General features: G+C 32.4%; 1 protein-coding gene across 1 annotated transcript; it reads right to left on the bottom strand.

Annotated features, from left to right (window-relative positions):
• Nucleotides 1-478: 478 nt before the first annotated feature.
• On the bottom strand, nt 479-1,960 carry LOC107781850 (adenylate isopentenyltransferase 3, chloroplastic-like). Its single transcript, XM_016602651.2, has one exon. The coding sequence runs from the start codon at nt 1,715-1,717 to the stop codon at nt 740-742; it is 978 nt and encodes a 325-aa protein (XP_016458137.1). The 5' UTR covers nt 1,718-1,960; the 3' UTR covers nt 479-739.
• Nucleotides 1,961-13,136: the final 11,176 nt, after the last annotated feature.

The raw sequence follows: 13,136 nt of genomic DNA, 5'->3' as shown, positions 1-13,136 counted from the left end.
ACAATCTTATGGTATTTAAAATTTATTGGCTCGTTTAAACAGAATTATACTATTTAGGAACTATTAAAGGGAGAAGCGTCCCCTACAAGACATAAACTCGAGACCTCTAATTAAGGATGGAAGGATCTCGTCTATCCATCACACTCCTTGGTGGTGTGTAGAGTGACAATAGTTATTATTCCTTCAATTCTATTTTATACTATAATTCTCTTCTTTTTGGTTTGTTCAAGAAAATGACTAACTCACACCATAGATCCTCCTAATTTGGGAGGGATTAAAAAAAAAAAAAGTCTGCCTAACCCACACCATCTTTTGTGGTTTTGTTTTAAAAATTCAATAAAACAATTTGATTTTACACACGACTTAGAAATAACTATGATTAACACAGGAAATGATCCTAAACTGTTCTTCAACTTCTTAACTGAAGAATTGTCATTCATCCTTTGTTGCAACAATTAACATATACTTGAAGAAATTCAACCCAATAAATTGCAACAATTAGTACTTTGCCACTCTTTTTGTCCATGAAAAGAACTAGCACTCTTATTGTCTCTGTCAATTATTTTATGTTCCATATAGCAGTAAGGGTTACACTCTTTATGTAGTTACAATGGTGAAAAACTAAAACTCGAAAGTGATCAGTGAAAAATACAATAAAATAAACTATCTCCCAAAACTGGCGATCGATTACGCGACTAAGGTACAAAAAAAAGGTCTTCAGATTAATGCACAACTTGCTCTAATATTGAGCTATGGCCGATGCTGCTGCTCTCTTAATGGCTGTCACATCATTTCTGTAAACCATTTTGCTCCTATTATTTTCGCATAAAAATTTACCCACAATCTTTATGCTCTGTCCCATCACTATATTCTTCCAAATTTCCTCTGCTTCTTCCTCTGCATTTCTCTGTTTCCTCCTAAAAACTTCTGTTGCATCTAATCTTTGAATTTTCCATCCCTTAACATTTATCAGTCTCTTTATTTTCTCTAGTTGTTTACTAGCTAGTATACAATTATTGATCTTCACTTCATTAATTGCTTCCTTTAGTAGCCTCTCGCGTGTCTCCACGTCAACAGAATTTGATAATTCAGCTCGAAAATAACTATCAAATTCTGGTACACCAATTGCTTTACGAATGCCTTTGGTATAATCTGTGTTTTTTGGATTGAACATGTTTCTTACTTCCTCAATCATACCTATCTCCATCATTTTGTCCACTCGTTCGTACAAAAATGAATTTAGTACGTTCATAGACACATCGACCCATAGGAAACAACAATCATACCTCGTACGAAAATTATGAGAGTTGTCGTGTACAAGCGCCTCGATAAACGAATTGGAACCTCCAACGATGATCGGAAGTTTACCGCAGTCGGTTATTGAGCTAACTGCAAGTGAAGCCATGTTGCAGAAGTTTTTGGTGGTGAATTCTTTGTAAGGATCAATTACGCCTAGGAGATGATGTGGTATATTACAACGTTCTTCTTGTGTGATTTTGTTAGTGGCAATATCAAGGCCTTTGTACACTTGTATTTTGTCTGAGTTCACTACTTCTCCTCTGAATTGAGTGGCTAAGTCTATAGAGAGTCTTGATTTTCCGGCGCCGGTGACTCCCATCACAAACAAAACCTTATCCTTTTGAGGCAAATTTCGAAGGTGTAGCAAATTTGGCCATACTTGTTTGCACATTAATGTAGAGTTTCTCATTCCAATCATACTAGGACGATAACAACAACGTCTCAATCTCAAACAAATTAGTGTCCGGTTCGATCCGAAAATGGGTACGGATGGGAAGTACCTTATAGATGGAAATGCGGCAACTTGACAATGTGTTTGTTATAAGAGCGTTTTGGAGAAAGAAAAGGTTATTTGAGGCTTTGGGTGGTAATGGTTTGTCAGCTTTATATAATGGCTCTGAGCTTGAAAAGGCTAAATGGAATACTACAAAAAATCACCATACAATGATATACCAAATGATTGATTGATAAAAAAAAGTGTCAAATGGTAGGACCCATTGGTTGAGAGTGGGTTTAAGAGTTTACAACCCATTTGTGGTTCTTTTGGACAAGTGTGACAGAAATATGTGTTTAAAAAAAAGAGTGATATTTTTATATATAGCGCTCTTTTAAAGAGCGCTATACTTTAACGGAGTTTTGGCCGTTAAAATATAGCGCTCTTTAAAAGAGCGTTATATATATATATATATATATATATATATATATATATATATATATATATATATATATATATATAACGCTACTTTTAAACCGCGCTATACAGGGCTGATAAGACAGTTATGCATAGCGCGGTATATAACCGCGCTATATATGTATAGCGCATTTATATACCGCGCTATACATAGATAAATAAACAGTCCCCCTCCTTCTTCCCCACATTCGAACCAGACGACTCCCCTCCTCCCCTCCCCAATTTCAAAATTCTGAATCGATCCCCCCCCCCCCAAATTTCCTTCTAAAAAAATTATAGTGGACCCCACCCGTCACACAAAAAGATAAGATTGTAAGTCCCACATCCTAGCCAAGCCTTCTATTGTTGTGGTTTCCTCGTTTTGGGCTCAAATTTTCAATTCATCGACTTTCCGAAAAATATAATTCGAGGTATTCCAATTTAGTTTATGTCGAAACTCGTATAATAATGCATATTAGTTGTTTTGAATGTGTTTCTATGTTGTTTTGTATTTTTTTTTGCGATTAAACTAGTATGTTATTTTTATCCGGACTAAGATATTAGTGTTTTGTGTTTGTTTTGTGATTAAAATGTATTTGTTATTTTTATCTAGTTTAGATTATTTATTTGCTTAAAGACTAGTGCCCTTTTAGCGTAGTAAAATGTAGAGCCTTTTAGCGTAGAATCCCTATAGTTTAAGTATCTTTTATGCTGATAGATCAAACACAAATTCTGTCCAATTTACAAAAATTAATTATTTAATTTACAAAATAAATATACAAAATTATGAAAATATTAAAATTAACACACATAAGAATTCATGAAAGATTGGTGCTACTGGGCCTCAAATATCGAGCCTGAAACCAATAGATATATACTCTGTCCAATTAAATATGATAAAAATTAATTATTTAACTTATATAACAAACATACAAAATTATGAAAATATTAAAATTGACACACATAAGAATTCAGGATAGCTTGGTGCTACTGGGTCTCAAATATCGAGCATCGAACCCATAGGTATATACTCTGTCCAATTAAATATGATAAAAATTAATTATTTAATTTATAAAACAAACATACAAAATTATAAAAATATTAAAATTGACACACATAAGAATTCAGGATAGCTTGGTGCTACTGGGTCTCAAATATCGAGCATCGAACCCATAGGTATATACTCTGTCCAATTAAATATGATAAAAATTAATTATTTAATTTACAAAACAAACATACAAAATTATGAAAATATTAAAATTGACACACATAAGAATTCAGGATAGCTTGGTGCTACTGGGTCTCAAATATCGAGCCTGGAACCCATAGGTATATACTCTGTCCAATTAAATATTATATAATTATAAAAAATAATTATTTAATTTACAGATCAAACATACAAAATTACGAAAATAATAAAATTGACACATACAAGAACTCAGGATAGCTTGGTGCTACTGAGCAATAAATATCGAGCCTGGAACCTATAGATATATACTCTGTCCAATTAAATATTATATAATTATAAAAAATAATTATTTAATTTACAAATCAAACATACAATTAATGTTGTTTAATTTACAGTAGACGATATGGGCGTGCCGCCTATGCATCCCGGACCTGTCTCCGATGAGCTATTAGTGTTACAGGGCGATCATAGGTCCGCCTATATATGGGAGAAAGAGTTACTGGCCCAGACTCTTCGCGCCAGGAGAGTGGACGACATGTGGGATTTTATGAAGGACAGAGATCTCCATCCCCGTGTAGTCCATCGCCTGCGGGATACGGGCTTCTACAGAATTTTGGAGATCGGGTGGCTGCAGCTCGACTGGTCTTTGATCATGGCCCTGATAGAGCGGTGGCGACCTGAGACGCACACTTTCCATGTGCCCATTGGCGAGGCCACCATCACGCTGCAGGACATGGAAGTTTTATATGGGATGCCTGTTGATGGACTGCCCGTTGCACTGCCTCAGGCTATGAGAGAGATGACGCGTGGATAGTATTCGGACATGCTGCAGCAACTCACTGGTTTCATGCCACAGGATGAGACTGCACACTCAGGGGCCAGTCGCATGAGTTTGACAGCTATTCGACATCATTTGGAGATATTGCACCCCGACATCATCGGGGAGACAGATGATTTGCATATTTACTGGTATACGAGGTTGCTGCTGCTCCTTCTGTTTGGGGGGGTCTTGTTCCCGAACACTTTGGGGAACCTAGTCATCTTGCGATTTCTTCATCATCTTCAGCTGCTAGATGATTTACCCCAGTACAGCTGGGGTGCTGCTGTTCTCGCCTACTTGTACAGGCATCTGTGCCGGGCGAGCATGGGCACCCAGCATGACGTATGTGGATTTTTGCCGCTTTTACAAGCGACAACATATTCGAATACTCTATTCATTTCGCTCTTCAAACATTATGAAAAAATGCTTGGGAATTTAACAAGAAGAAAAATTTGAACGAGATTTAGGAATATTTTTGAATGGATTTTTGTAAAATCCTAACGCCTTTAAATAAGGCAATGCCTAGCTTGGTGGGCTGTATTTTTTTAGGTATAGCGCTCTTTTAAAGAGCGCTATACCCATTTGAATTATTGTTATGTCAGTTAAACGCAGGAGACTTATTGGTGGGCTCACAAAACAGATATAGCGCGGTTATATACCGCGCTATGCATAGATGTATAGCGCGGTTTACAGTGGCGTTATATATATATAGCGCTCTTTAAAAGAGCGCTATATATAAAAATGTCATTATTTTTTTTAAACACACATTTCCGTCACACTTGTCCAAAAGAACCACAAATGGGTTCTGAACTCATGGGTTTAAAGTAGTCTTTCTGAAATTAAACAACCAAAAGCCTTTTGGCTTAAGAAGCAAATTTTAATTTTTGATCAACATATTTTTCCAAACAAATACTCTTCAATAACATTTTCCAACAAAAAAAATGTAGAAGAAGAATTATCCTAAATAGTAGCTCTCCCATTCGCTTAAATTAAAAAATAATTGATGAACGTATAATATGTGTAGTTTGGGGCAAAGTGCACAAACTATCATTTTTAGGATTGTTATTTAGGAACTAGCCAGTATTTATTTTGTTATGAAATTTTAAATTAAAAATTTTAATTTTAGTACAATTCAGAATATTTATCCCGAAAAATTAAATTAAAATTCAGGATGAATTGACTAATTCCTAAATAGCAGTCTTTCAGAGTGGCTACTTGGTGCCATTTCTACTATATAACCTATGTATACTAATTTCATGATGTTCCTAGTTTTCTTATGATTGATGTGGTGTTACTAACATTGTCTCCTTTTGTCCTTTTGTCTTTTTGTTTTCTTGAGCCGAGGGTCTTTCGGAAACAGCCTCTCTACTCCTTCGGGGTAGGGGTAAGGTCTGCGTACACACTATCCTCTCCAGACCCCATTAGTGAATTTTACTTGGTTGTTATTGTTGTTGTTAATCTATGTATACTAACAAAGGAAAATTAAACAGAACCAACCGACTATTTGTATAAAAATTCCAAAATAAAACTTTTTCACAAAATTATTTTTAAAAGTTGAACTAAAATCAAATTCAAACGCCACCCTAGTGTTTCTGCCTTTTCAATTACTAGTACGTTTTTTTCTTTGGCTTTTCGTATTTTAAGTTTTTCTTGTAAGAGGCTTTTTTGGACACTGTGGACGGTGATACAGTAGGTACCTTTATTCTTATGCCAAATAAATATTACGAATTTCATATGTAAGCTATTTTAGCCGTGAGTTATGAAAGGTGACATAAAATTAAGCTTGATAATGCATAATTAAATAAACTTGGAATAAGTAATCGGGGAGTAATTAAGAGTTGTTGACAGTAGTAGAATCTAATGAAACGCGTAAGTTATATAGTTTGAAGGGTTCAATTAAATTAAGAAAAAGATAGTCATGCTTAAAGCCGATCACCTTATATATTTGAACGGAGTTAATACCCTAAAAAACCCTTAAATTATTCCGTTTTTGTTAGTTTCATACTTAAACTATTCGGTATCAAAAAAAAAAAAAACTGAACTATATTGCCCTTCATATCTAAACTCTCTCGTTACTTACCTAGCATAACGTGTGTACACACTCGCTTGAGAGCATGTGGCGGCTGAAAAAAGCCATCAAAATGGCCACCTTACATAATGTAATGGCTAATTAGCCTAACCACTTTTCAACTTTGTTTTTGTTTTAAATATTTTTCTTATTTCCTTTATATTCGCCATTCTTCCTTATTTTTCACCTTTTTTTATTTTTATTTTTTTCACCTTCTTCTTTATATTTTTCACTTTTTTCTTCTGTTCTCCATATGGTTTCCTTTGAAAAACTTTCTCACTCTTTTGTTACCTCCGAAATAATTTATTTTTCTTTTTCTTTTTTGGTCTTCTTTCATGTCTTTGACACATATTGTTGAACGAACACCCATTTAAATCTTCTTATTAAACCAACACCTTGTTGTAGAGAATAAAGTTGAATCTCTTAAACTTTGTTTGTGTAATTTAGAATTAGAGAATGTAGTTGTTGGCCGATTAGTTTTTTATTTGTAAAATTTTATTTTGTGTAATCTTGTTTATGTAATATAAGATGAATTTTCATAAATGCAACACTATATGCCTTTATTTTATTTTTTATTGTGTTGTAAAGTGAATGTAAATAAGGAATTATTCAATTTAAGTCTAGTATAAACCACAACCACAGTTAAACCTAAAATTAACCCATTACGTTAGATACTATTTTTGGCCAAATTAAACTCGTAGAATTAATCAGTTATCCGAGAGTAATACATCATGAGTAAACTACATAAAAAATTTAGTACAAACTATAAGTTAATATAGTTAGACAGACGCATCTATGATAATTCAACATATGGTTTTAATATACAGGGGAATATAGTTCAGGGGAATTTTGGGGGCACTAGATAGTTTAAGTAGGTAACTGACAAAAAAGTTATAGTTTATGGGAGTTTTAGGCTGGGTTAAATAGTCATGTGTAGTGCCACATGACACGTTTTATATATAATTTGGAGCGTGTACTAGACACACCTCTAAGAATGCAACGAGAGGGTTTTAGTATGAAGGGCAATATAGTTCAGGGTTTTTTTTGGAGACACCGAATAATTTAAGTAGGAAACTGACAATATATACTCCCTCTGTTTCAATTTAGATTAGGTAGTTTAACTCGGCACGGAGTTTTTTTTTTTTTAAAAAAAAGACTTTAAAAACTCGTGACCTTAAAAGCTTAAAGGTTAAAAATTTTGTGGGGTCATAATATTTGTGTGGTTTTAAAAGCTTCTCATTAAGGGTAAAATAGGTAAAATGAGAGTTTAAAGTTGAATTATTTTCAAATTTAAAAATGTGTCATTTATTTTGAAACATACTAAAAAGAAAAGTATCTCATCTAATTTGAAACGGAGGGACTAATAGTTTTGGGGGAATTTAGGGTATTAACTCGTTTGAACGACACGATTTCTCCATATGAGCTCCACAACTTGATAGCATCACTAGTTACTGTGATATCAAATAGATATATATCACATCATGTACGGATCAAGTGAAAGATACCATTATTATTTTTACGACTAATTTAAAGGTCATTATCGACGATAAGTATGGTTACTATAAATAGTCACAAGGACTTAATGCAGCACAAGCTAAGAGATTGTAATCCTTTTCCCACATCCACTCTTTTCTAGATTCTTTCATTATTATCAATTAGTTCACTGATTTAGACATTGAAGTATAGATTCTGGAAGCATCTTGAAGCAGAAACTTAGCCGAATTTTACTTAAAAATTCTTGGAATTTGTTAGGATCAAAATAACATGGTGCATGCGAAAGCTAACAATGCAATGGTTGATGAACGATAAATCATAAGATAAAAGAAAAATATACTAATATGGTTTGATCAATCGACTTACATATGATCTATCACTAAGTATAAAAAGAGAATAAAGTTTTTAAGAGAATAATATCCCTGAACATGATTCTCTTAAAAACCGCATTGTGAAGGCTACTATTCTTGTTGTGAGAAGAAAACGTTAATTTATAAAATTATAAAATTTCTAAAAGAATAACTCGTATGAATGAGATTTATTACTTTTGGGAGTCTTTTTTCCTTTCTTTAAGTAAAAAAGTCCTAATAAATTAAAAAAATTCAAGGCAAAATCCTAACAGAACTTACTTAATTTACCAACATTGTCTGTTTTAACGAATAAAAGAAAAAAAAAAGGAGAAAATTAAGAATATTGTTCGAGGTGTGTTGTATAGTTTTTATGGTGAGAAACTGACAATACAATCAAATGGAACGGAGAATATGATTTTTTTTTGTCCTTTGAATGCTCGAGTTTTATTGGAACAGGTCACTACTCACCTTTTGGGGCTAAAATTATTTTACTTAAGATAACTTAAACAATTTTCTTGGAAATTATATTAATGATAGTTCAACGGTACGCATGTGTTGGTGCTCTCTTTTTTAAAATCATCAAATGGGAGATAAATATTTTATCTTATAACTACTACTACTAGTAAATTAGTACTACTACTACTACTAATAATAATAATATGAGAACACCTCCACTTAGCTTTTGGTTTTATGAGAAGTCAATTTACTAAATTGGGTATTGTCCTTTTTGTAAATAATAAACATAGAACGTGTGGGTGATAATCATAGATAATTACTGCTAATGGAAGTCGAATCATACCTTTTTTGTATTTTTATTTTCAACCTTAAAGTTGACCATAGGGTTATCCATGAGATGAGAATTGTGAAAAGACGGATTCGTACGGTCCAGTTATATAAGCATATATTGTCGTTTCTCAAATCAAATCCTTTGAACATCTGATTCCTCATGCAAGTGGAAGGGTTAATTTAGTCTTTTTATCATCTAAAAGCAGTCAACTAGTGGAAAACCTTTACAACATTACAGGATAAGTGAATCTACTTTAGTCTTTTTTACAGCAATTCAACTTGTGGAGACCTTACATTGCATGATAATGAATCTACTTATCGCTTCATTAAAAAATATCAAAAGATTCTATGCCTATTTGTTATATTATAATGTTATTATAATACATAAAAGAAAATTACGTGTAATGTTTACAGTAAACATTGATCGATAACTTGAAAAAATAAATTAATTATTGACATGTTAAAACTATCTAAATGTTAATGTTAAATGAGGAATTGTTATAAGAAAAATCAAATTATGGTGGATGCCCACTCTTCCTCCATAATCTTCTCAAATGCTTAATGACATATTCAATGGCATATTTTTATGTTTAATGATATATTTTTCTTCACTTTTCATGCCTCTATAAAAACCTTGTAATAGATAGGAAAATACACACAATTGAAGAAGAACTAAGAATCTCTCCTCTTTTTCTCTCTATATCTCTTAGCTTGTTTTTCGTTATTCTATATTGTTACTTTGAGCTATATTTTATAACACGTTATCAGCACGAAGTCTCTAACCTCAAGGTTGAATTTCACTTCTGGTAAGGTATAGCTCGATGATTTATTGTCAAAATTATCCAGATTTTATTCAGAAAGGTATGTAGTGTTATAGACACGATAAACCAAATAAGTTTGTACTACTATTTAGAATAAGTAATGGTCTGGTTATTAAAAAATTAGTATTTATGTGGCTGCTAAGGATGTCACCTTGTTAAATTTACATGAACTAAATAATAGGTGGCATGCGGCATACTAAATAATCTACAAAATTAAAATTATACTTTATTATGTATGCTTATGGTCTTACCTTATAATATAATTTTAGTATGCCTAGTATAATGATTATACATTAGTTTACTGTCAAATATAATAATAATAATAATAATAATAATAATAATAATAATAATAATAATAATAATAATAATAATAATAATAATAATAATAATAATAATAATAATAATCGTAACTATTTTATTTTAATAAGATAAAATATTAGTACAAGAAGTATGTACTACACCAAATTTTTCATTGATGATAGTTCTTATCAAATTAAGATGTTGAATCATTTCTATATGGAAAACATATATTAGTAGATAGTAGACATAGATTTGTCCACTATTTTTTTGATTCCCTGATTGACGAAAAGATTCTGCTATATCCTTTTGTTTTTCTAGAAAGCATAATACTTAGTTTCCATAAAAGTGCATGGTAACTAGTAGTACGATTATTTTGTTTGATACATAATTTTTTCTTAATGTTCTGGTCATATCACTTTCATTTTGAAGTAAGTTTATTGCAGCAAAGACCACATGTAAATTTTTAATATTATTTTGTATTTTCATATATCTGTTTGACACTAATTACTTAACTGATTTGAGTAAACGAAAGTCTATTGTTGAGAATTATATCCAAATGACATTATGAAGAGTTTAACTCAAGAGGTAAGCATTTCCTTCGTATTTGAAATTATTTTTGTCCTTTGCTATTAATGATATCAACTTCAATGAGTTCAAGTCGCAATGCACCATGAGGGTAAGACATCAGGATCAAGTCCATGCTCCATGATGATAAGAGTTGGGTTTGAGTCCCAACTCATTATGGTCTAACATGCCTTTATATTAGTAAGACATTGGGTTTGAGTCCCACTATACCATATTGATGATATAATGATAACTAAAGAAAAATAATATATTTTTCATGAAAAGGCATAAATATTGTCCCACTTGATTTGCTCTATTCTTTAAGTGAATGTGGTAGCGGCGCATAATAAGTCTAAATGAAGACAAATGGTTGAACAATGAACGTGGACGTTCCAAAGATCAAAATAATAATAATCATCATTATGATTACAAAGATCAAAATAATAATAATAATCATTATGATTATAGAAGGAGAACAATAAGGGTTCTCAAAATAGTCCTTTAAAATGTGAAGGCAATGCTTACCATTAAATTGGTATACAAATAATAAAGCACGCCACTGATTATAATCTATTCCTTGAAAAGAATGTGACTTGTGATAATCATTAAGAATACAGACTCATTCCTAAAGATGAATGTGACAATATGTGATAAAAGTAATAAATAAAGATATGCAATGCATGATTAGATGAATACCACACAACTCAACTCTAAGGGAGGTTTGAGTGAAATAAAGAGAATAAATATTATTGTGTGGTTACATGAATATGTCATTGGTCACGTACATGTGATACGCCAAAAAATACATATTTTGTTGTGCCTTATAAAAGGTTATTAAAGGCAAAATTAAAGCAAAAAATAATTTTGCTTATGATGATTTTGACCATGATAATTTATTATAATATAATTTTCTCCGTGAAGGAGACATTTACCATATGAATGGTGTGACAAAAGATCTTGTAGTACAAAGTTATTAAGAGCTCCGAAAAAATTAATTTGTTACTACCCGGATGAATAAAATTATTCACGACATTGATATTGTAAAGTCTCAAAAGAAACTTTTTGAATTTCAAATGTATAAGTCAAAGTGGTTGGCATATTGAGACTATAAATGAAAGAAATATTGAATATCTTCATATTTCTATAATCATAACGGGTAAATATGAAAGGTTGCCCGATTTTTTTTCTATTTGTACTACACAAATATAAGCATGATGATGGAATCATATGTCACAAGTAAACTAGAGGTTTACTGAAACAAATATTAGTTGGCATGACTGGTTGACCATCCCGATTCAATTATGATGCGAAAAATTAATTGAGAATTACATTGGCATACATTGAAGAAATAGAAGATTCTTCAAAAATTAGCTTGTGCTGCTTATTCTCATGATATACCAGTTAAGGTTGGGATTTGTGATATCTCAAAATATCATCTTTAAATTTAATAAGTAATTCTGTATTCTAAGACCTCGAAAAATACCATTTATCATTCATCAACTTGTGTGCGCAGTCCGAAAAAATTTTCGAAAAGTTTTTGTGTGAAAAATGGATTAAAATGGGAAATAGAGCTTTAAAACTCAAATGAGTTGACTTTGGTCAACATTTTGAGCAAACGGATCCGGATCAGTATTTTAAAAATTTTGGTAGCTCCGTATCGTGATTTTGGACTTGGGCGTATGCCCGGAATTTAATTTGGAGGTCCCTAACTCAAGTTATGACTATTTAACGGAACTAGCAATTTAAAGGCTAAATATTCCAAGTTTGACCACGGAGTTGACTTTTTAATATCGGAGCCGGAATCCGATTCTGAAAATTTGAACAGCTCCGTTATGTCAATTATGACTTAGTGTGCCAAATTTGAAGTCATTCCGGATTCATTTAATATGTTTTGGCACGAGATTTGCAAATCGAAAGTTTAAAACTCAAAGTTCAAATCGGGGTGTAAATTATAATTTCAGTGTTGTTTGACGTGATTTTAGACCCCGAGTCAGTCCGTATTATGTTACGAGACTTTTTGGTATATTCGAACGGGGTCCCGAATACCCCGAAAGTGAAACGGATCGAAATCGAAACAAGAATTGGACTTAAGCAACAATCTGAAATTTGGGTTCTGGTATAATCGCACCTGCGACCTTCGCAGGTGCGGCCCTTGTGCGCAAAAGCGGACGTCGCATGTATGATATTTTGTCCGCAGATGCGGAACCTCGCCTGGCAGCCCCTATTCGCAGATGCAAGATTTTTCTCGCATGTGCGAGCCTAGGCACCGCACGTGCGAAAATGCTGGGCTGAATACATCAAATCAGGTCTTAGCCATTTTTACTCATTTTTGAGTTTTGAGTCTCGGATTTGGGCGATTTCAAGGGAATTTTCACGACTTTGGATTGGGTAAGTGTTCTATAACCAAAAGTGATTATATTTCACAAATCTCATCATTTATTTCGGATTAAGATGGAAGAAATTGAAATTTTTGTAAAACTTTCCAAAAATGAAAAAATTAAGATTTGAAGGTCCATTTGATATCGGAATTGGACAAATTTGGCATGGTTGAACTCG

This window comes from Nicotiana tabacum, chromosome 19, assembly GCF_000715075.1.
Source record: "Nicotiana tabacum cultivar K326 chromosome 19, ASM71507v2, whole genome shotgun sequence".
Lineage (NCBI taxonomy): Eukaryota > Viridiplantae > Streptophyta > Magnoliopsida > Solanales > Solanaceae > Nicotiana > Nicotiana tabacum.
The sequence above is the reverse complement of the archived record's forward strand: the minus strand, read 5'-3'. Positions and strand labels throughout refer to the sequence as shown.

Excerpts from the sequence above, each read along its gene's own strand:
- LOC107781850 (XM_016602651.2), bottom strand. The coding sequence starts at position 1,717 with ATGATTGGAATGAGAAACTCTACATTAATGTGCAAACAAGTATGGCCA.